The 24457-nt window shown below is 45.4% G+C and overlaps 1 protein-coding gene across 2 annotated transcripts in view; it reads left to right on the plus strand.

Annotated features, from left to right (window-relative positions):
- LOC141271071 (bactericidal permeability-increasing protein-like) overlaps nt 1-24457 on the plus strand; it is a 205415-nt gene that overhangs the window by 22686 nt on the left and 158272 nt on the right. For both annotated transcript variants that reach the window (XM_073681172.1, XM_073681173.1), the window contains exons 5-7: nt 1823-1978; nt 2267-2330; nt 4732-4792. In XM_073681172.1, coding sequence (XP_073537273.1) covers nt 1823-1978; nt 2267-2330; nt 4732-4792 — 281 coding nt within the window. The remainder of the gene's footprint in view (nt 1-1822; nt 1979-2266; nt 2331-4731; nt 4793-24457) is intronic.

The following is a 24457-nucleotide window of genomic DNA, read 5'->3' on the forward strand; positions in this document are numbered from 1 at the left end:
ACTTTTCACCATTAGGACACTATTTTCATTAATACATTTGCAAAATGTCTTGATTTTTACAGAAAAAGGCACTCCAGCTTTCTTAAAGTGATTCTGCCAATACAAAATAATGGTGCAAACCTAGCACAGATGCTTTGTTGACTTGGTGTGATCAAACAGTACAGCACACGATCTTCGCCTCATTGTTCCTTAATTGACAGCTCTGGCTTTACAGGAGCCACAGGAAGTCAGAAATATATGGAAAACAATTTGGTGGAAAGGTGCGCTGAACTGTTTGGCCAAGGCAAGGGTGCAATGAGCTCCTGTGCTTGGTTTGAAAGGTCACTTTGTAATGACAGACTCCTTTTAATGCTGAAGCGGTATTAACCTGCAGATATGAGGTTAATTTCCAGGTTAATAGCGTTCTGAACCTGCCCGGTGCCCACACTGAAAGTCCTGCTGCAAGGAGAAAATTAACTTTATTCCTCCCAGTGGCCTTGGGCTTTTCGTCATAGAGTTGCAGCCTTTGAGGCTTAGTATCCATGAGTGGCTGCTCTAACTGCGCCCCTGGCCCTGACTGACAACTGGCTCTAATGCTCAGTTGGCTGTCAGTCAGTGCCAGGGGTACGGTTACAGCCGCCACTCACTATGGACTGAGTGGTGACTGAAGCTGCACCAGCACACCCATATGACTGAAAGCCCGAGACTGCCGGGAACGAAAAAGTTAATTTCCTCCTGGTAGCAGTGCTCTTTGTGCTGGCGCCATGCAGCTTCAGAATGCTATTAACATGCAGATTAACCCCATATCTGCAGTTTGATTTTTACATGACAGGTTCCCTTTAAGCCCTTTCCACGCTACAATCCTAAATCTCTGCCCCATTTGTATTAAAAGGAACAGCTCTCTTTATATTTGTTTTAGTAAATACTTATATTTAACATGAAATAACCATTCTGCAACAATATTTCTTAGAGATCTATTATGACAAAGCTCTATTATTCCTCCCAGAAATGTATGAATAAATTGACAACTGTTTGGTATAATGTCCCTTGTCAATGGGTTGTGTCTCTGCATGGTATGACACTGTTGGCACCATTGAACAATGCCAAATTGTATGGGAACGTATCCCAACGACTGAATGATAATTCTAGTTGCTAAAGGGGTTGTCCAGGCAGTCAAGTCCCTGCAGACTGCTGAATCGTGACTATGAGCGGTGTACATGCTGTCATGAATCCCCATTATTCCCGAAGCGAGTGGGCAGTCACGTGACTGCATTTATGTGATTTGCATACATACCCGTCAGACATTTTTGACTTCTCTCAATTGAAGTGAATTGAGAGAAGCCAGATGAGTCTTATCAGCAAGGGATCGAAAATGTTCTCATGGAATATATGCAGTCACATGACTGTCTGCTCGTACTGGGAATACTGGGGAACCGTGGCATATTATGAGGTCACTATAGATATAATATAGTCAACCACTTGCTCTGAAATTTGTGGATTTGGCTGATTTGTTTTAATGTAGTATATAGTCACCTTAAAGTGTTTTGTCTTCACAGAATATGCCATTAATTTCTAATAAGTGGGAATACCACATCAGGGTCTCACAGCTATCTCCAGAGCAGGGGTCCCGGAGCAAGAGCACTTGGTTGTATTCAGTTCTCTTATCAGTGAAAGGCGAGAACTGTGCATGAATTGCACCTCTTCTATAATTGAAGTTTGGAGACCAGTCAGAATGGGGAATCAGTGATCTGCCAAACATGACTGTTGTGAGACAACCCCTTTAAGTTTTTTTGTTGTGGTTTTAGGATCTGCATGTCTGAACGTTTGTATTCTGTTATAACAGAAAAGACAATGGTGATTTTTCGCTCTCAATTTCTGGTGTAACATTAAAAGCACAGTTTACTACCTTGAAAGACTCAGCTGCTCGACCATCTGTATCTATTTCTTCGTGCCTTTCAAAGGTGAAAAATGCGAAAGTCCACCTTTCCGGAGGAGCCAGGTAGATAAACAGATTAAATATCATTTGGATTTATCTATTTATCCTTATCATTGCTGTTCCAAGTATATGTGAGTCTTATATTCCACACAAGCAGATTTACCAAGTACCATACCTAGACGTGTTCCTAAAAGCATAATCTATCACCAGATTACAGCAATGTGTTCACAAAGAAACCTGTTTAACAAGAATGAGTTGTCCTCTTCCCAAATCTCTTATGATTAGTTGACAGTTTTATATAATTATCTGATTTAATCTTGATGTTGCTTAACCTGATCTTACTTCTTACAGCTGGTTGTACAATCTCTTTACTGGATTTCTGGAAAGCCCCATCAGAGATAATCTAAATGAAAAGGTAATATGAGAATATTAAATAACAATTAAATGCTTAGAGGCTTCACAAACCATGCATAACAAAATGAACATATGTTTTTCATTCTATAGGCTTACAATGGCTTTCCACTGTCCAATTATCGATAATGAGCATTCCTATGAATTTCCAATCATAATGATCATTTGTTGGGTGAAATTCTTTTTAAGCAGGCTTAAAAATTATCGTTCTAGGCAGCACATCGTGCAAGGTAAAAGGACATGTGCTGTGGAGGACAATTACTGACCTTTCTGTACACATAGATAATATGGTCAGCCTGTCTAAATAAGGTGTTAAACTTAATTTGTGAATCAATCAAGAAAAAATTACCCTAGTAACAAGTGATTCTCTTTAATGCCAGACCCCCAGTGTTGCACCTTGCCATTGATTATTCTGTCAGAACCTGTACCCACAGTTCCTATGTTACCTTGGTAGACCAGTCCAACCATGACTAAAACTGCTTCTCAATTCAGTATTTTTTATTTAGATATATGTAACTGCTAATGTGTTGTGGTGGCTCTAATACTGTCCAGTTCAGCAAATTTCAGTTATCTTTTATTGGCAAATAGGTTAAATTATAGTTAAATTAGAAACCTTCCTTGAAAATCTATTATGCATATTTATGTAAATGAGAATGTACGTCTGTTCCCATCAGTGCACCGATCCTCTGCATTAGGGAGCAGATAGACCGCCGTATTTCTCGTTCCAAGTCTGACCGTCGGCTCTCCTGACCTGTATGTGACAGCTGCATAGAAATACATTACGCTGTCAAGTTCAGATCAGGAGAGGTGCTGGGCCAGTTCGTGCACTGCGATGTAATCCTTGTACGAGAAATATGGCCGCCTGTCTGCCCCCTTATTCCCGTTCTAGCGCCACTCACATGGGATTCATTGAAGTCTATTCAGTGATGCTAAAAAAACCTGTTATGGTGGTGCTGAACTGTCATGAAGCCCATGAAGTTGGTGTTAGGTGGTAAATATAGAGGATTAATGCACTAGCCAGGAATTGGCTTGTCCCTTGAGCAGACTTTTACATGAATAAAAAAGGTATGTTTGAACTTGCCTTTTACAATCATACCAGTCAATGTGATTAGTTTGAAGAACATATAGCTTCTGACAGGTTTCTTTTAAAATTGACCAGGTCCTACTAGGACTAGCTAAGGTCTTATGGCACCAAAGTCAATTGGGTTGGTGTGATATCTCCTCAATGAAAATTGAAGCACTGCACAGCACTGTTATGATCTGCAACATGTATTAAGGAAAGATAGGGGAAAGCTGTCCCTACAGTAAGACTAAGCTGAATCCCTACGATGTAGCAGGCTACCTGTTCCTAGTGAACAGACCCGCCTTAGTCCTCGGCTAGTCTGAACGAAGACCTATAGAATTAAGGGAGGGGTCCCTAAAAGAAATAAGGACTGGGACAAAAATGGGACACCTCCTAAACAGAGAAGTTGTTGCAGAACACAAAAAGACAAACTGACAAAGTACTAGAGGTCCCAGAGGACCAAGCGAACTTGACAGAGAAAGGCCGCGAAGCACCAGGCTAGAGAAACAGTCAAACACTGAAGTCCAGCACAGCCACAAGGGCGGAGCTGGAATATAAAGGAAGATGGTCACGTGACCGCAAAACACAAGATGGAAAAAACAAACAGGAGGGTTCTAACAAGCACCCAAGATCGCATTGCCAGTCCCTTTTGAAAGACTTTAAAAAGGGTTGTCTGAAGAGGACTAGAACTCTAAAATAGTTAATGTGGCTGTAATGGGTCCCCTAGAAAACAGTGGGCCCAGTCCAGGTTGGATTTATTCTCTTCTCACAGTTTTAGAAAACAAAACTAAAATGCAAATTATGAACTCAAAAATTCTAGAAAGAAGATTTGAAGCTAAAAAACAGCAAGTCTTCATGTCCTCGGTGTAAAGCAGTTGGGGTTGCTGTGTAGTCCCTCCAACACCATGTACTCTCCTGGATGAATACATTTTTTGATAAATTAACATGCTAGAACAGCTCAAGAACTGACAGGTTTCTTCTCTTTTATCACTTAAAGAGAGAAAATTAATTATAACATAAAATATAAAGTGTAACTGTACTTTCAGAAGTTTTGATAGGTGTGGATCTGGGTGAGACCCTCACAGATGCAAAAAAATTAAGGGACAGAACTCTCAGATTAGCTCTGCTCTCCTACAAAATATAAGATAGTTTAGTCTTGGCAGAGAGCAGCACTCGGCTGAGCACTTTTACTTCTTGGTTTAGCGATTGGCGGGATCCCAGCATCAAAACTTCTATCACATATTGAAAATTTTTGAAAAGTGAAGTTGCACTTTACTAAATATTCTTTATACAATGATCTGTGCTAAATCATAACCATTAACCTTGTCGGTGTGTTTCTCAGCTGTGTCTAAAAGTGAACGAAGCCATTAAAATTCTTCAGAATGAGCTGGAAACATTTCAAGGTGGGTTTTAAAATATTTGCTCTTGTAAATGTTATCTGCTTGTTTATTTATTTTTTAATTGGTTTGTGATTCTGTTATAAATAAGTAACAATTTTTTTTCATTAGTCTTCATTACTTCAAATAGCGCATTGATCTATTAGATACAGTAGATCAAGTAGATACCGCATCAGTGCTATTATCATGAGAAAAGTATACTAGAGACAAGACATAATGCAGTAAAAGAATGCTGCGGTATAAAAACATGTGATAGTCATAATGTTGGGTGCACAGACAGTAGAACTGTTTATGGCTGAGTTATTTCGGGACCCAGTCTAAAATTGTTAGAAATCGGTTGTCTCCTTTTCCTACCTGCATAGTATGGCTTGTATTCATGGACCCTGTTGACAATTCTATTGGTATGTATTCCCCTTTATGATGGCAACAAGATATTTGTCATATGTTTGTGTGTAATATCTGAGAACAGGCATATAACCAGTGAAGGTGTATTGTGTACTAAATGCTGTTGTTACAACTGGGCATATTCATCCAAAGGAAAGTTGTTGTTGAATATCCCCCCTCCATAAATAATAATAAAAAAATATTATTATTTTGTAATGCTCATCTGCTCTTGTGCTTACCTCATAAGACCTGTTCCAACTTTCTCACCTGTAAGATCAAGATCTTGTAGTTATCTGGAGACAGATTAGACAATAAACATAGAGGTACTTAAAGGGAGATTAATTGGAACTTGTCACTATATTCATACTGCCTAAACCACAGGGAGCATGAATCAGAACCTGACTGTATCCAAGTAACTAGGGGGTGTAGAGTGCCCAAAGCAACCCTCCCATCTCATGAGCTGAAACTCTTGAGATTATCTAGCTCTGATTGCAACAGTTACTCTCAGGTGCCAGCTGTATTATAAAGCTGAAGCCTATCATTTATGGAGTTTACGCAGCTTCTGAGCTTGCTACATACAAGATACGTGATATCACAGCTTGCCTAATTCATAGCAAGCTGTGGCGTACCTTATGCCTGAAAACTTACTCCCACCTCTTAAAGAATCAGGAGTGTCTAACTTCATCATGCCCCCTCATAAAGACTTGCAAGAAAAATTTGCCAGTACTGATGAATCGGGGCTAGTGTCTTCAGTAGTAGCTGCTAACAGATGAAATCTTATGTATTCAATGCTCCTTCCACTTTCTACAATAGTTGCTCTAGGATAAGCCCTACTAATGTGCACAAATCCCTTCAGTAGCTATTAAATGAACTCACATTTGCCAGACAGCTATTCTTCTTGACCCTTTATATGCATGCACACTTGATATAGCTGATTATCCTTGTTTTCAATGGCGAGACATCTTTTGGCAGTGGGTAATCTTCCCTGCAATTTTATTATCTGTTAGGGAAGAGTTGGACGGCCACCATAAACATAAAACATTTAACTGTTCCAGCCAAAACCAATGGATTTAGCTTATTTTACTGAAACATTAAATGACAACTTTGCCTTCCACCCTAAAAGCTACAGTTCATCATATTTTTAGTGTTTTTCACTTCAACAAGGTTACTTAGCCATTATTCTCTAGGCTTATAGGGACCGTGGTTTAATGAGCATGAACCACAGTTTTCCTTCTATGGACTTTATTCATTTCTAGTATACCATAGACACTCCTCAACATTTGAAGACCAATGATGTCCCAGATGTGCTTGATGGGAGACAAGTCCACAGATGCCACAGGCCATGGTGGCACATTTAGGCTACACAAGCAATTCGTGGCCTGACGTTATTGTGTTGAAAAATGGTCCTGGGATGCTTTGGAGAATTGGCAGGACCACTGGTTCCATGATTAATTCATTATGTACTTCAAGTGAAATTGTACATTACATTCTAAGCCCTAGGCATCAACAGCGTCTACTCAAACATCAGAAGGCTTTACACGACATTGGGTTACTAATCAGATGTCCAGCTGCAGGTGTTCCATTGATGGCAATTGAGGCTGGAATGGAGATATATTGTCACGGGTGTGTCGCCACGAAGATCGTCACGATTACACAGCCTGACTTCTCGCAGCTGACTTTTTGGTGCTTTGTGTTTTTCGGCAGTGAGGGAGTTAATTCTCTCTCTCTCTGTGCTAGACGAGGTCCAGCCTCGCCCAGCTGCAATCAATGCTGCTGTAGTGAGACTCCTTCAAATGCCTGCTGGTCTGTTAGGGAAGTGTCGGTGAAAGCATTTCATGCAGACTAACAGAGCGGATCGTGGTATTTGGAGTTTCAGAGATAAGTGTATTTGGAGTGTTTTTTCCCTTCCTCGCTTTATCATTTATCTCCTTTCCCGTTGGTGTTCCCTCTGTTGTAGTTGTGTAGTTTTTGTATGCAAGGTGGTTTTGGTTTTTCCCTTGTACTGTCTCGTTCGTCTAAGTACTGTGTGTGGGCATATTATTACTTGTCCCCTTTTGTTGTGATCGGGGTCCTTCTCAGGACTAGATTACTTAGGTGCAGGGATCCTCAGGAGGTAGGGGTTACGCTGGCGGCCTGGACCTCTGTACCTTTAACAGTACCTCCAGGTTGAGGGATTAGTCAGGGCCCCAGCTTAGGGTCAGCTTAGGCCCCCTACCTCCAGTATACAGAGACAGCGTGACATTTTCACCGACCACTTAGTTTTTCTCCAGCTACCATGGATCCAGTAGCCGGTCTAGCTCGGCAGTTGCAGAGTTTGTCCATGGAGCTGGCGGACGTTAGGTCCAAGGTTTTGTATCCTCAGGAGCAAGCCGGACCAGAACCTAAAGTAGCTCTCCCTGACAGGTTCACTGGGGGGCGGGACAAGTTTTTTGTTTTCCGGGAGGCATGCAAGTTGTACTTTCGGCTGCGGCCTCGGTCATCGGGGAGTGAAGAACAAAGGGTGGGAATTGTCATCTCGCTCCTACAAGGGGACCCACAATCTTGGGCGTTCTCTCTTCCCCCGGGCTCCCCGGCTCTCCAGTCAGTGGATAGGTTTTTCGCTGCTCTGGGACTCGTATATGATGACCCAGATCGGATCTCCCTTGCTGAATCTAAGTTACGTAGGATCCAGCAGGGAGATCGTCCGGCGGAGGAATTCTGTTCGGAGTTCCGTAGGTGGGCCACGGACACCCAGTGGAATGACCCGGCTCTTAGGAGCCAGTTTTGTCAAGGTTTATCCGACAAATTACAGGATGTGTTGGCACAGTATGACTCTCCCGCATCACTGGAAGCCGCTATGGCCCTTGCTATTCGCGTTGACAGACGGCTTCGGGAGAGGTGCGGGATAACTCTACCCCCTGTGATGACTCCACCTCCTACAAGGTCCCCTCATATGGTGGTTCCCCTGGTCAGTCCAGAGGAGCCTATGCAATTAGGAGGGACATCATTTCGGGGGAAGGGACCGGTGGTGCGCCATAAGACAGGAAGGTGTTTCTTCTGCGGGAGAAAGGGACATTTTATTGGGGGGTGTCCATCCCGTCCCTTGCAGAGTGAAGAGTCGTCGGAAAACTGTTGATCCCAGGTTGTGTGGTGGACGGCAATCTGGGAGTAGGTATTTCGTCCCTAGGTTCATCTCAGTTTCTCGTACCGGCGGAGGTGGTGGTGGGTACGAGAACTGAGAGGATATCTGTTCTTCTGGATAGTGGGGCCGGGGCTAATCTGGTTGATGCTCGGTTTGCCCGGGTTCAAGGTATGCGATTGAGTGAGTTGGCTAAACCCATCCCCATATTCTCGATCGATGCCAGGCTTCTCGGTCAGGGAAGTTTTTTGCAAGCTGTGCATGACGTAAAACTTCAAGTGGGGGCGATACATAAAGAACTGTTGTCTTGCTACGTGTTGGAGGGTCTTCCCACTCCTATAGTGTTGGGCCTTCCTTGGTTAACTAAGCATAACCCGGTTATTAATTGGCAAACCAGAGAGATAAGCCAATGGAGTAAATTCTGTAATAAAAACTGCATGAACACGGTCATCGGTGCGGTTACTCCTTGGGTCTTACCTCCATTTCTGGCGGACTTTGAGGATGTATTCTCGGAGAAAGGGTGCCAGGAACTACCTCCTCATCGCGAGTATGACTGTTCTGTAAAACTGCTCCCTGAGGCCAAGTTACCTAAAGCTAGGTTGTATAACCTTTCTGGTCCTGAGAGGCAGGCCATGAAGGATTATATTTCAGAAAGTCTGGCTAAGGGGCATATTAGACCTTCATCTTCACCGGTGGCTGCGGGGTTCTTCTTTGTTAAGAAGAAAGATGGAGGCCTACGCCCTTGCCTGGATTTCCGTGAACTTAATCGGATTACGGTCCGAGATCCGTATCCGCTCCCACTTATTCCCGATCTTTTTAATCAGATCGTGGGCGCCAAATGGTTCTCTAAGTTGGATCTCAGGGGGGCGTACAATCTGATTAGGATGAAGGAGGGGGATGAGTGGAAGACGGCGTTTAACACTCCGGAGGGGCATTATGAGAACCTTGTCATGCCATTCGGTCTGACTAATGCCCCGGCGGTGTTCCAACACTTTGTTAATGACATTTTTCGCCGCCTGGTGGGACAGTTTGTTGTCATATATCTGGATGATATCTTAATTTACTCGCCGGATCTGGTGTCTCATCAGGAGCACGTTAGACAGGTGTTACAGATCTTGCGGGATAATAAACTGTATGCCAGATGGGAAAAGTGTGTGTTCGCCGTACAGGAACTCCAGTTTTTAGGCTTCCTGGTTTCAGCGTCCGGTTTTCGTATGGACCCTGGGAAAGTGCGGGCAGTTCTTGAGTGGGATCGGCCTGAGAATCTTAAGGCACTACAACGTTTCCTGGGGTTTGCTAATTATTACCGGAAGTTCATTCGTAATTTCTCGTCCATGGTTAAGCCTCTCACAGACATGACTAAAAAGGGGACGGATTTTTCTAGGTGGTCTGACAAGGCTTGTCAAGCATTCTCCTCCTTGAAAAAATGTTTTGCCTCGGCACCCATACTCATTCAACCTGATGCGTCACAGCCATTCATTGTAGAGGTAGACGCTTCCGAGGTAGGGGTGGGAGCAGTATTGTCACAAGGTTCGTCCCCTGGTAAGTGGCATCCGTGCGCCTTTTTCTCTAAAAAATTGTCGTCCGCTGAGAGGAATTACGATGTTGGCAATAGGGAACTCTTGGCCATTAAGTTAGCTTTTGAGGAGTGGCGCCATTTTTTGGAGGGGGCAGTCCATCCGGTCACCGTCATCACCGATCACAAGAACCTGCTATATCTGGAGTCCGCGAAACGTCTGAATCCCAGACAAGCTAGGTGGTCATTGTTTTTTACCAGGTTTAATTTTGTCGTTACATATCGTCCTGGGTCAAAAAATGTAAAGGCGGATGCCTTATCTCGTAGTTTCCCTGGGGCCGGGAATACGGACGACCCGATTCCTATCCTTCAGGAGGGGATGGTGGTTTCGGCAGTATGCTCTGAGCTGGAGGAGGAGGTATTGGAGGCTCAGGGGGACGCCCCTGTTGGACCTCCGGGGAGACTGTTTGTTCCAGATCAGTTGCGACAAAAGGTGATCGAGGCACACCATAACTCAGTTTTTGTAGGACACCCGGGGAGTAGAGCAACTGTGGATCTCCTCTCGTGTCGGTTTTGGTGGCCTAACTTACATAAGGAGGTGGTAACTTTTGTCGCGTCCTGTGGGGTTTGTGCGCGCTCTAAGACCTCACATACCCGTCCGTCTGGGGCCCTCTTACCTTTGAAGATCCCGGAGCGTCCTTGGACTCATCTGTCTATGGACTTTATTATGGACCTCCCTCCGTCTTCGGGTAAAACGGTCATACTCGTTGTAGTGGACAGGTTCAGCAAGATGGCACATTTTATCGCTCTTCCGGCTCTCCCTAATGCTAAAACTCTTGCGCAGGTGTTCATTGGGGAGATTGTGAGGCTTCACGGGGTACCCTCCGAAGTGGTGTCTGATCGGGGGTCTCAGTTTGTGTCCAAGTTCTGGAAGGCGTTTTGTGCACGGCTGGGGGATGCATTTGTCGTTCTCATCGGCTTTTCATCCTCAGACCAATGGTCAGACGGAACGTATGAACCAGAGCTTGGAGACATATCTCCGGTGTTTTGTGTCAGAGAACCAGGAGGACTGGGCTTCTTTCTTACCTCTGGCAGAGTTTGCTCTTAATAATAGGCGGAGCGAGTCCACTGGTAAGTCCCCGTTTTTTGGGGCATATGGTTTTCACCCCCAGTTTTGTACTTTCAGTAGGGGGGGCTCTTCGGGGGTTCCTGAGGAGGAACGATTTTCCTCATCACTCGCTTCAGTATGGAGAGGGGTGCTGAAGAATCTGAATACTATGGGGAACCGATACAAACGTATGGCTGATAGGAGGAGAGTGTCTGGTCCGGACCTAAGTGTGAACGATCGGGTATGGTTGTCTACCAGGAATATAAAACTTAAGGTTCCCTCCTGGAAACTGGGTCCCAGGTTCATCGGGCCGTACAGAATCCGTTCTATTATTAATCCGGTGGCATTCTGTCTTGACCTCCCCCCTACGTTTAAAATTCACAACGTGTTCCACAGATCGTTGCTTAAGAGGTATGTGGCGCCGGTGGTACCGTCACCTTTACCTCCCCCTCCAGTGGTGGTCAAGGGTAACTTGGAGTTCCAGGTATCGAGGGTCATCGATTCACGCTTTAATCGCCGGTCCCTTCAGTACCTGGTTCATTGGAAAGGGTATGGTCCTGAGGAGAGGATGTGGGTTCCTGCGTCGGATATTAACGCAGACCGATTAGTTCGGGCCTTCCACACAACTCACCCGGATAAACCTGGCCCTGAGGGTCCGGAGGCCCCTCGTAGAAGGGGGGGTACTGTCACGGGTGTGTCGCCACGAAGATCGTCACGATTACACAGCCTGACTTCTCGCAGCTGACTTTTTGGTGCTTTGTGTTTTTTGGCAGTGAGGGAGTTAATTCTCTCTCTCTCTGTGCTAGACGAGGTCCAGCCTCGCCCAGCTGCAATCAATGCTGCTGTAGTGAGACTCCTTCAAATGCCTGCTGGTCTGTTAGGGAAGTGTCGGTGAAAGCATTTCATGCAGACTAACAGAGCGGATCGTGGTATTTGGCGTTTCAGAGCTAAGTGTATTTGGAGTGTTTTTTCCCTTCCTCGCTTTATCATTTATCTCCTTTCCCGTTGGTGTTCCCTCTGTTGTAGTTGTGTAGTTTTTGTATGCAAGGTGGTTTTGGTTTTTCCCTTGTACTGTCTCGTTCGTCTAAGTACTGTGTGTGGGCATATTATTACTTGTCCCCTTTTGTTGTGATCGGGGTCCTTCTCAGGACTAGATTACTTAGGTGCAGGGATCCTCAGGAGGTAGGGGTTACGCTGGCGGCCTGGACCTCTGTACCTTTAACAGTACCTCCAGGTTGAGGGATTAGTCAGGGCCCCAGCTTAGGGTCAGCTTAGGCCCCCTACCTCCAGTATACAGAGACAGCGTGACATATATCCTCTTCAGCAATGAGTTCTGTTGTTTTTCTTGGACACAATGATAGCCCAGAGCTTGGTTTGGAGACCATGTGGGCAATGCCATGAAGAAGCCTGTCAGAAGGAATGTCACATGTGCCTGGGATTATGCTGTAAGCTTGCATAATGTTTGTTAGCCAAACCTCTCCATTTTTCATTCAGCATGGCAGAACATTCCTTAGACTTCCATTATTAACCTCATTGATAGCATGCCAAGTTGTGTAAGGGGTGTTTTTTCCATGTGGAGAGTGACAAGCCAGACCTGGCATGTCAGAGTGAGGAGACTTATACGCCATGCATGCTCCTCTGAGAAATTAAATAATACACAATACTAAATAAATCGAGATGTTTGGAAAACTTCTTTCCATTTTTTCATCATTTATGTTTTGTTAACATGTCTGATCCCGTGATTTGCTTAACTTCACGACTTTTCATTTTTGGTGTTGCAATTTCAATGTTGAGGAGTATACATTAGTGATGAGCGAGCATGCTCGCTACTGCTCGGTGATCGACCGAACATCTCACTGCTCGAGATGCTCGGCGAGTATTTCCGGGGTTGCTCTGCGGGAGCTTGGGTCCCCTCCCTGCATGTTTGGCGCTCTTTACAGAGCCAATGAACATGCAGGGATTGCCTGCCACTCACTGTAATGCTACAGCCATGTTGGTTGTGGCTTTACAGTGATTGGCTGGTCGCACAGCATCATCAGGTCTATATCAGACCTGGCGCAGCCGTTCTTGTCACAGTCACTCCGTAATCAGACAGTGTAGGGAGAGGTGCTGCTGAGCTAGGGAGAGATTCACTTGTTTATAAGGTAGTATAGGTAGAAGAGAAGTATATTACACATATCCATCTCCACAAACAGTCCTTCTGAGGACTAATCCATTTGCAGAGATATCAGGCAGGCAGTGTATATAGCAGACTACAGTCCATATAGCACAAGAGGCTCCATTCCAGTTCTGTCTGCTGCGGCTGTTAGGCATTTCTAGACATAGGCCCAGGTCTCAGGGGTCAGGAATATTTTTTTTTTTGGATCATAATCCTCATTATTTGCTTAAAAAGCAATCCAGACATCACCGTTTTTCTGCGCCATTTGCTTGTTGGCACTGCAGAATACAGTCAGGTCCTTTCCATATTACAGCGTTAAAAATCTAGCTATTTAAAACTGTGGTTTGTCCATCACACGGATCGTATTTAATTGCGCTGAAAATATTGCCATTTCTGGCCTCCATTGAAATTTTGCTTCAGTGTGTCAGTGAAGCTATTGACACCAGTTTGCTGTTCAAACTAGTTACCTACAGGCCAGGTATTTAAAACTGTTTTCTCCGTCACACGGATCACATATAAGTTCGCTCCAAATTCAGCCATTTGTAGTGAGCGTATCCTCCTTTTTAAAATGGGCAAAGCACGTGGAAAGGAACGGGGAACTGAACGCTATGGTGATGGTGCATGCAGAGGCCGAGGCCGTGGGCAAGCTGAAATTGTGCCACAACAAACACCCACATCTTCTAGCTCGACCTTCCTGTCCCAATTAATAGGGGACCACAGAACACCACTATTGAGCACAGAGCAGTGTGAAAAGGTTATTGGTTGGATAGCAGATAATGCTTCCAGTCACTTAGCCACCACCACCACCCTGTCTTCCACACGGTCAGGTCTCAGTAGCCGTGAGTCTGGACCGCATATTCCTCACCCTGAACCTCCTTCCTCCCACCATGCTGAGTGCCCAGAGATGACTGATCCCACACTTGGACACTCTGAAGAGCTGTTCACTTTTTCATTTATATATTCGGGCCTCTCGCCCTGTCCACTTGAAGCGGGGCAAGAGGAGATTGCATGCAGCGATGCCCAAATATTTGAGCAGCCACGGTCACATGAAGGCGACGGTGGGAAAGTGTCACAAGAGGTGGACGATGATGAGACACAATTACCAGAAAGTCAGGAGGAGGACCAGGGTGCGGAAGTAGAAGGCGAGGTGGTGGATGATATAGTAACTGACCCAACCTGGCAGGAGGACATGCAGAGCAAGGACAGCAGCACACAGGGGGAGCGAGGCAGAGCACCCCAACAGGCAGGAAGAAGCAGTGTGGTGGCCGCAGACTGAAGTCAGGCAACCGTTCCCCTTAACACCAACACGAAGGAAGTTGCCAGTACAACTGTTAGGTCTTCCTGAGTCTGGTTGTTTTTTAAAGACTCTGCCGATAACCCCAAAAAGGCCATTTGCACCACCTACCAGGCCAGCATCAGCAGGGGTGGCAAAACTACCAGCCTGACAACCACCATCATGATCAGGCTCATGGCACAAAGCACTCGACTTTGTGGGCCGAACCCCAGGGTCCAGGAACAGTGTCTGCGGGTGGCACCACTGCTTCTTCCGCTATTGTGCATGCAAGCCCATCCCCTGTCCATGGTGCATATGAAGATGCCTCCTGCCCTGCAATTGTCGTTGCACACTCTCAAGTAGCAGCATCAGGAAGTCCGTCCACATCCTTGTCCCAGCGCAGCGTTCAGTTGTCCATACCCCAGTCCTTGAAACGCAAGCGCAAATACACAGCCAACGCCGCACAGGCCACACTACTAAATTCCCACATTTCGTGACTGCTTGTGCTCGAAATGTTGCATTTTCGGCTCATGGAGAGGTAAGGATAACGCAACCTGTTGGCGGTGGCCGTCCCTCAGTACTCGGTCTCCAGCCGCCACTATTTCTCCCAGTGTGTCGCCCCAGCATTACACAAGCACGTGTCCCAAAACATTAGCCATGCCCTCAACAATGCAGTTACTGGGAAAGTCCACCGAACCACGGACACGTGGACAAGTGATTGTGGGCAGGGATGGTACTTCTCGCTGACGGCACACTGGGTTAACATAGTGGAAGCCGGGACCCAGTCAGACCTTGGGACAGAACATGTCCTCCCGATGCCAAGGATTGCAGGCCCTAGGTCAATCAGGGTTGCCCCCATGGTCTACAGCTCCTGTACATCATCCTCCTCAACCTCCTCCTCCTCTTCAGCCTCCATCTCCGAAATGACCACATCAGTCACAAGCTGGAAACACTGCAGCACTGCCTCGGCCAAGCGGCAACAGGCTGTGCTGAAGCTAATATGCTTAGGTGACAAACCGCACAATGCTGAAGAGTTGTGGAAAGCTCTGAAAGAGCAGGCAGATCTGTGGCTCACACCGCTGAACCTACAGCCAGGCATGGTCGTGTGTGACAATGGCCGGAGCCTGGTGGCGGTTCTGAGGCGAGGCGAGCTCACACACGTACCATGCCTGGCCCATGTGCTTAAGGTCGTGGTTCAGCGGTTTCTCAAATCCTACCCATAGCTGCCGGATCTGCTTGTTAAAGTACGCTGCATGTGTGCCCATTTTAGAAAGTCACCTACAGCTTCCACCGCCATTGCAGTGTTTCAGCAGCGTTTGCAGCTTCCAGCTCATAGACTGGTGTGTGATGTCCCCACGCATTGGAACTCTACACTGCAGATGTTTGGAAGGATTTGTGAGCAGAAGAGGGCAGTTGTTGAGTACCAGCATCAACAAGGCCGTCGGTATTCAGTTCAGACTCCACGTATAAGACCTCAGGAGTGGAAATGGATGTCAGACATATATACCATCCTCCAAAACTTTGAGGACTCCACCAAGATGGTGAGCGGCGATGACGCCATAATTAGCGTCCCCATCCCGCTTCTCTGTCTTCTGAAACTCTCTGCTCACAATTAAAGAGGATGCATTGCAGGCGGAGCACGATGAGATGGAGCAAGGAACCATACAGGGTGAATACACATAGCCCAGGCTCATCTCATCCCAATGTATATTGGGTGACAATGAGGAAGAGGAGGAAGAACAGGAGCTAGTTACATGCGCTATAGACGGTACTACCTGCACAACTGTCATACCGTCTATTCAGCATGGATGGCCTGAGGACAGAGAGGAGGAGAGCATGGTCAGTCATCCTTTTGGTGAGGACACGGAAGTCTTGCCTGTTAGTAGTCAGGCACACATGGCTGAGTTTGTTACGCTACCTTTTCCATGAACCTCGCGTTCTCAAAATTTTGGGTGACAGTCATTACTGGTTGGTGACACTTCTAGACCCACGCTACAAGGAGAACTTTATCTCTTATTCCTGAGGCGGACAGGTCTACAAAAATGGGGCAGTACCAGAAGGCCCTTGTTGCGGAACTATTAAAAAATAAAAATAAAAATAAATAAATAAAAAAAATTCCCATGTGAGGTCACAATTTGTTGGACAACCATGGACTACAGGCGAGAGAGACTCCACTCCAATCCAGCAGAGGCAGGGGAACACTGTCAAAGTTCTGGGAGAATTTTCACAGCCCCTCCCATCGCACAGGCCCTGAGGCATGGAGTACTCTCACAAGGAGTGGAAAGTTTGGGAAGATGCTGAGGGAGTACCTTGCCAACCGTACCAACGTCCTCCTTGATTCCTCTGTGCATTATAATTATTGGGTATCCAAGCTGGATACGTGGAATGAACGGGCTCTCTACGCCTTGGAGGTCCTCGGCTGCCTTCCGCCAGCGTTTTATCAAAGCGGGTTTTTAGTGCCGCTGGTGGAATTATAACTGATAAGCGCATCTGCCTATCAACTGAAAATGCTGACAGACTGACTCTTATAAAATGAACAAGGGCTGGAGTGGGCTAGACTTCTCAACACCACCGAATGATAGCAGCGTAACAAACTCAAATCCAGTGTCTTTTTTTGGGAGCTGTATTCCCATGCACCTTTTTACACCCACACATGGGTACACGCATCCTGATTTTGGCTATTTGCTCTTGTCCTCCTCCTTCTCCTCATCCTCTACCACCATATCACCAGGGTGACCATGGTCCGTGATGCAACACCCACATAATTTTTTTAAAGGGTGCTTACGATGCCAGTAAAAAAATTTTTTTATACAGGATGTTCATGTATACCCCCCAGGGGTAAATGTTTTTCAGCCCATACACTTAGTGCATGAGCATTACAAGTATAGGAGACCCGTGCCTTTCTAATGGGAACATTTTTTTATGAGGCCCTCCTCCACGTCTCTTCCAAGGGGCATTGGAGTGCCTCCCAATTTTTGGCAACCATTGCATTCACTGCATAGGCCAACACTATGGGAGACCCACTTCCTAATAATGGGAACATTGTTTTTAGGTGTCCCTCCTCTAAGTCTCTTCAAAGGGGTATTGGGTGTGTCCAAATTTTGGGCAGCCCTGCCACTCACTGCATACGCAATAACAGTATAGGAGACCTACTCTTTAGTAATGGGAACAACAAAGCATAGCCGGCTGATAGTAAATAGGCTTTGTGACTTTGAGCGTCCCTCCTTCATAAATGAAACAGGATGTGTCTGATCATGTCTCACACACCACATGGCCAAATAAGGTTGTAAAATGTTAAAATGGCATTTTCCGGTGAATGAAGTTGTTACGGTTGAAAGCAGTGCAAAAATGCATCAAAAACGCTACGTGTGAACATAGCCCAAGGTGTGGAGGAGTATTTTTGTGTTTGGTTATCTATTTGGCCTTATAGACCATACAAGTCATTACCCTGGAAAGGATGTTCCTTAACATATTTCCCTGGAAAATCCAGTTTGGTTTCGTTTTTGTATGTTTTATTGCGAGTCCGTTAAAGTGGCGTAATACCTCTGACAACATTGTTAACAGCCGTGACCTGGGAGTCAGACATGCTTCCAGGGTCTTCCCCATGCCGCCGGGGGGAGCCGCCTGAAAAATGCTTGAGTTTCCCATATACTTACATTGGGCTCATTGCTCGGGTCGAGCACCCGAGTATTCCTATGTGCTCGACCTGAGCAACGAGCACCCGAGCATTTTAGTGCTCGCCCATCACTAATATACATTCATTTTCCGATAAGTATTGCGTATTCCCCTGAATTTAGATGGGTCACAGCTGTTGTAGAGGGTTGGGTGGCATGTTACAATGTGAATCTATTACAGTCTTTTCATTTCTGAAACAAGCAGCAACATGTCATGTGGCGTGACTGAAATCAAGCCATGAGCAAGGAGAAACAATGTTTAGTACAGAACCTATTCTATTGTGAATATACTTGATGATTCACTTTGCAGAAGACAATAATAATGAGTTTAAGCATTACTATATGGGGAAATTATTTCCCACCCACAGAACAGGTGAGTTTTGTTTTTCTTTGGATTTCAATGTTCCAAAGCTGAATTTACTGTATGATGAAAATGTATGGCCTATGAAAAAAACAACATAGTACACTAAGATGAGATACTAACTTATTGTTATGTACCTACCCGTATCCACTTTTTCATTGCTTAACATAGGTGGAGGGGTGATGTCACCTCTGTTGTTGCTTCAGATTACATCACAGGGTCAAGTCAGTCCAACCAAAGTGGAGGGGTTTGGTGGCTATTGGAATACATACGAGGAGAAATGCATGGGGTGGCACTCCGCTAGAGGTAAAATCTTCTTTTATTCATATACAACTAAAACCATGGATCTTGGGAATAATGCCCTTCACATGATGATGGCCAAATTCGTGTGAAATACATACTTCTACGGGTCCAGGTCCAGGTTACACCTGGACCCGTAGAAGCGTGTATATCACGCAAAACGGCCATCATCCATGGTTTTATTTGTATATGAATAAAAGAAGATTTTACCTCCAGCGGAGTGCCACCCCGTGCATTTCTCCTCGTATGTACTCTCATGGTCTCTTATCGTGGATGGTGCTGCCCCTGCCGATGAGGGTGATTGCTGCAGCTGCTCCTGTCCCTGATGTTCCCGCAGCAAAGGTACTCTTAGCATATGTGGTGCCGGTTCCTGACTTGTGTATTTGACCGCTATTGGTCACTCACAGTGCTCTGTTTAAGGCCTCCATAGACATAAAGCCCTGCTCATCATTATTGGCACCTATGAAGTTTAAATATATAATGTGGAATATCTCCTGAAAAAAAAATTGAATCAAGTGAAACAGTTTTTTTTGTGTAGAGCACTCGTGTTGAATACAAAAGAGCAAATGATAACCAATTATTTAAAACAAAAAATAATGGGAGAGAAAAATAGAAAAACCTAAAGTTTGCTGTGACACTGGTATTGGCACCTTTTGCATTAATTTAGTATGAAAACATATTTTGACTCGCCTATGGTAAATCACAAAAGAGTTTCACCTGTGATTGTCAGTGCCCATGTGTCATGAATTTGCCAATGAATGATGACTTCAGTGTTTTAAAAAGCCACATGGTAGGCCCTGTTCCTTTGTCACAATGGTGAAGACTAAGGAGTAGTGTTGAGCGATACCTTCCGATATCAGGAAATATCGTATCGGATTGGATCGGGCCGATACCCAAAAAGTATCGGATATCGCCGATTCCGATACCGGAAACCAATGCAAGTCAATGGGACACAAATATCGGAATGAAAATAAACCCTTTCTTTCCTTGTAGGTTAATTCTACATGAAGTAAAACAACTAAGAATAATGTAGAATGACATGAAAAGCCGGCAATTCATCAGCGCATACACCGGTACCCGACAATTTACAACAGAAAGAATAGAGCTTCACACATAGATTAGATAGATAGAAACATGTCAGTCACATATATATGAAGTACAGTGACAGTGTTGCTTACTGTACTTGTCATTTAGTGTAAAGGATTTATTTAAAAAAATATTAGTGTTTTCGTGCACCGTCTCTTTAAAAAAGCCGGCCGGCAATTCAGCATCTGTACCCGACAATTTAGAATAGAAAGAATAGAGAATCATACATAGATTAGATAGATAGAAACATGTCAGTCACATATATATGAAGTACAGTGACAGTGTTGCTTACTGTACTTGTCATTTAGGGTAAAGGATTTATTTAAAAAAATATTAATGTTTTCGTGCACCGTCTCTTTAAAAAAGCCGGCCGGCAATTCAGCATCTGTACCCGACAATTTAGAATAGAAAGAATAGAGAATCATACATAGATTAGATAGATAGAAACATGTCAGTCACATATATATGAAGTACAGTGACAGTGTTGATTACTGTACTTGTCATTTAGTGTTAAAATAAAGGATTTATTTAAAAAAAAATTGGCGTGGGGTTCCCCTTAATTTTAGGCTCTAGCGGAGGTTAAGCAGACAGCTGGGGCAAATGTTTGAAGCCTGGGAAGGGGGTAATACCCACGGAGCTTCCCAGGCTACTAATATCAGCCCCCAGCTGAATACCTAGCCTTTACTAGCTATTAAAATGGGGGAACCCCCCCCAAAAAATAACGTGGGGTCGCCCCTAATTTAATAGCTAGCAAAGGCTAGGCAGACAGCTGGGGGCTGATTTTAATAGCCCAGGAAGGGTGCCATGAATATTGGCCCCCTCCCAGGCTAGAAACACCAGCCGTCAGCCGCCCCAGAAATGGCGCATCCATAGGATGCGCCAATTCTGGCACTTAGCCTCGCTCTTCCCACTGCCCTGTAGCGGTGGCAGTGGGGTAATAGGGTTGGGGTTGATGTCAGCTTATAATGCCAGCTGACATCAAGCCCAGGTTAGTAATGGAGAGGCATCTATAAGACACCCCCATTACTAACCCCATAGTCAAAGTTAAAAAAAAAAACCACAAACACCCAGAATAAAGTCCTTTAATTGAAATAAAGACACAATTCTTTATTGTTCTAAATTAAACCATACTTACCATCACGCCCATTCCAGCTGAAGCCAACGATCTCCTGCAATAAAAGAAAAATAATAAAGCAACCTCATCCTTACCTTTCCATGGTTCCCACGACAGCTTCAGCTCTGCTACATCGAGATGACAGGCTGGACCGCAGCAGAACGCTGCCATCCAGCCTGTCATCCCGCAGACACTGAGAAGCGCAGGCATGCTTGCGCTCCTCAGTGTCTCTCTGTGACGTCATCCAGATGAGCCGAGTTCATGTCCAATGAACTCAGCTCACCTCATGCACGTCACTGACAGCGTGGGAAAATTCTCACGCTGAACTGCTGAGTGCAGGAGAATTTTCCCACGCTGTCAGTGACGTGCATGAGGTGAGCCGAGTTCATTGGACATGACCTCGGCTCATCTGGATGCCGTCACAGCGAGACACTGAGGAGCACAAGCATGCCTGCGCTTCTCAGTGTCTGCGGGATGACAGGCTGGATGGCAGCGTTCTCCTGCGGTCCAGCCTGTCATCTCGATGTAGCAGAGCTGAAGCTGTCGTGGGAGCCATGGAAAGGTAAGGATGAGGTTGCTTTATTATTTTACTTTTATTGCAGGAGATCGTTGGCTTCAGCTGGAATGGGCGTGATGGTAAGTATGGTTTAATTTAGAACAATAAAGAATTGTGTGTTTATTTCAATTAAAGGACTTTATTCTGGGTGTTTGTGTTTTTTTAAATACTTCAATAGAAATTCATGGTGGTCATGTCTAATATTGGCGTGACCCCATGAATTTCGGGCTTAGGGCCAGCTGATAATGCCAAGCTGGCCTTAACCCCTTTATTACCCAGTGAGCCACCGCACCAGGGCCCTGGATGAGTTGGGTACAGCGCCAGAAGATGGCGCTTCTATGAACGCGCCATTTTCTGGGGCGGCTGCAGACTGCAATTTGCAGCGGGGGTGGCCCAGAAAGCTTGGGTCTCCCTGCGCTGCGGATTCCAGCCCCCAGCTGCCTAGTTGTACCTGGCTGGACACAAAAATAGGGCGAAGCCCCCCGCATTTTTTTTTTTTAATTATTTCATGAAATTCATGGAATAATTAAGAAAAAAAGGGCTTCCCTATATTGTTGTGTCCAACCAGGTACAAAGAGGCAGCTGGTGGTTGGGGGCAGCCCATTCCTGCCTGCTGTACCTGGCTGGACACAAATATAGTGCGAAGCCCCACGTCAATTTTTTTTTAATTATTTCATGAAATAATTTTTTTAAAAAAGGGCTTCCCTATATTGTTGTGTCCGGCCAGGTACAAATAGGCAGCTGGTGGTTGGGGGCAGCCTGTTCCTGCCTGCTGTACCTGGCTGGACACAAATATAGGGCGAAGCCCCACATCAATTTTTTTTAAAATAAATCCTTTATTTTAACACTAAATGACATTTGAGGAGTTAATAAAGATGCAGTCCCTAAATTATTTATTTTTTAATTAATTTTTCCCAAAACTTTTGACGTGGGCTTCGCCATATTTTTGTATGCCAGCCAGGTACAGCATCCAGCTTCTATGAATGCGTCATTTTCCGGGGTGGCTGTGGACTGCAATTTTCAGCGGGGGGGGGGGGGGGCAGAAAGCTTGGGCCTCCCTGCGCTGCAGATTCCATCCCCCAGCTGCCTAGTTGTACCTGGCTGGACACAAAAATAGGGAGAAGCTTCACGTATTTTTTTTTTTTAATTATTTCATGAAATTCATGAAATAATTAAGGAAAAAGGGCTTCCCTATATTGTTGTGTCCAACCAGGTACAAATAGGCAGCTGGTGGTTGGGGGCAGCCCGTTCCTGCCTGCTGTACCTGGCTGGACACAAATATAGGGCGAAGCCCCACGTCAATTTTTTTTAAATCATTTCAGGAAATTCATGAAATAATTAAAAAAAATTGATGTGGGGCTTCGCCCTATATTTGTGTCCAGTCAGGTACAGCAGGCAGGAACGGGCTGCCCCCAACCACCAGCTGCCTATTTGTACCTAGCCGGACACAACAATATAGGGAAGCCCTTTTTTTCTTAATTATTCCATGAATTTCATGAATTTAAAAAAAAAATACGTGGAGCTTCGCCCTATTTTTGTGTCCAGCCAGGTACAGCAGGCAGGAACAGGCTGCCCCCAACCACCAGCTGCCTATTTGTACCTGGCCGGACACAACAATATAGGGAAGCCCCTTTTTAAAAAAATTATTTCATGAAATAATTAAAAAAAAATTGACGTGGGGCTTCGCTCTGTTTTTGTGTCCAGCCAGGTACAACTAGGCAGCTGGGGGCTGGAATCTGCAGCGCAGGGAGGCCCAAGCTTTCTGGGCCCCACCCGCTGCAAATTGCAGTCCGCAGCCGCCCCGGAAAATGGCGCGTTCATAGAAGCGCCATCTTCTGGCGCTGTACCCAACTCATCCAGGGCCCTGGTGCGGTGGCTCACTGGGTAATAAAGGGGTTAAGGCCAGCTTGGCATTATCAGCTGGCCCTAAGCCCGAAATTCATGGGGTCACGCCAATATTAGACATGACCACCATGAATTTCTAGTAAAGTATTTAAAAAAAACACAACACCCAGAAAAAAGTCCTTTAATTGAAATAAACACACAATTCTTTATTGTTCTAAATTAAACCATACTTACAGTCACGCCCATTCCAGCTGAAGCCAACGATCTCCTGCAATAAAAGTAAAATAATAAAGCAACCTCATCCTTACCTTTCCATGGCTCCCACGACGGCTCCAGCTCTGCTACATCGAGATGACTGGCTGGACCGCAGCAGAACGCTGCCATCCAGCCTATCATCCCGCAGACACTGATAAGCGCAGGCATGCTTGCGCTCCTCAGTGTCTGGCTGTGACGGCATCCAGATGAGCCGAGGTCATGTCCAATGAACTCGGCGCACCTCATGCACGTCACTGACAGCGTGGGAAAATTCTCACGCTGAAGCGCTGAGTGCAGGAGAATTTTCCCACGCTGTCAGTGACGTGCATGAGGTGAGCTGAGTTCATTGGACATGACCTCACCCCATGTATGTCACTGACAGCGTGGGAGAAGTCTCACGCTGAAGCGCTGAGTGCAGGAGAATTTTCCCACGCTGTCAGTGACGTGCATGAGGTGAGCTGAGTTCATTGGACATGACCTCGGCTCATCTGGATGCCGTCACAGCCAGACACTGAGGAGCGCAAACATGCCTGCGCTTCTCAGTGTCTGCGGGATGACAGGCTGGATGGCGGCGTTCTGCTACGGTCCAGCCTGTCATCTCGATGTAGCAGAGCTGAAGCTGTCGTGGGAGCCATGGAAAGGTAAGGATGAGGTTGCTTTATTATTTTACTTTTATTGCAGGAGATCGTTGGCTTCAGCTGGAATGGGCGTGACGGTAAGTATGGTTTAATTTAGAACAATAAAGAATTGTGTGTTTATTTCAATTAAAGGACTTTTTTCTGGGTGTTTGTGTTTTTTTTAAATACTTTACTAGAAATTCATGGCGGTCATGTCTAATATTGGCGTGACCCCATGAATTTCGGGCTTAGGGCCAGCTGATAATGCCAAGCTGGCCTTAACCCCTTTATTACCCAGTGAGCCAC

The sequence above is a fragment of the Phyllobates terribilis genome, unplaced genomic scaffold (genome assembly GCF_046119375.1).
Source record: "Phyllobates terribilis strain yellow unplaced genomic scaffold, ASM4611937v1 Scaffold_5__5_contigs__length_657084704, whole genome shotgun sequence".
NCBI lineage: Eukaryota > Metazoa > Chordata > Amphibia > Anura > Dendrobatidae > Phyllobates > Phyllobates terribilis.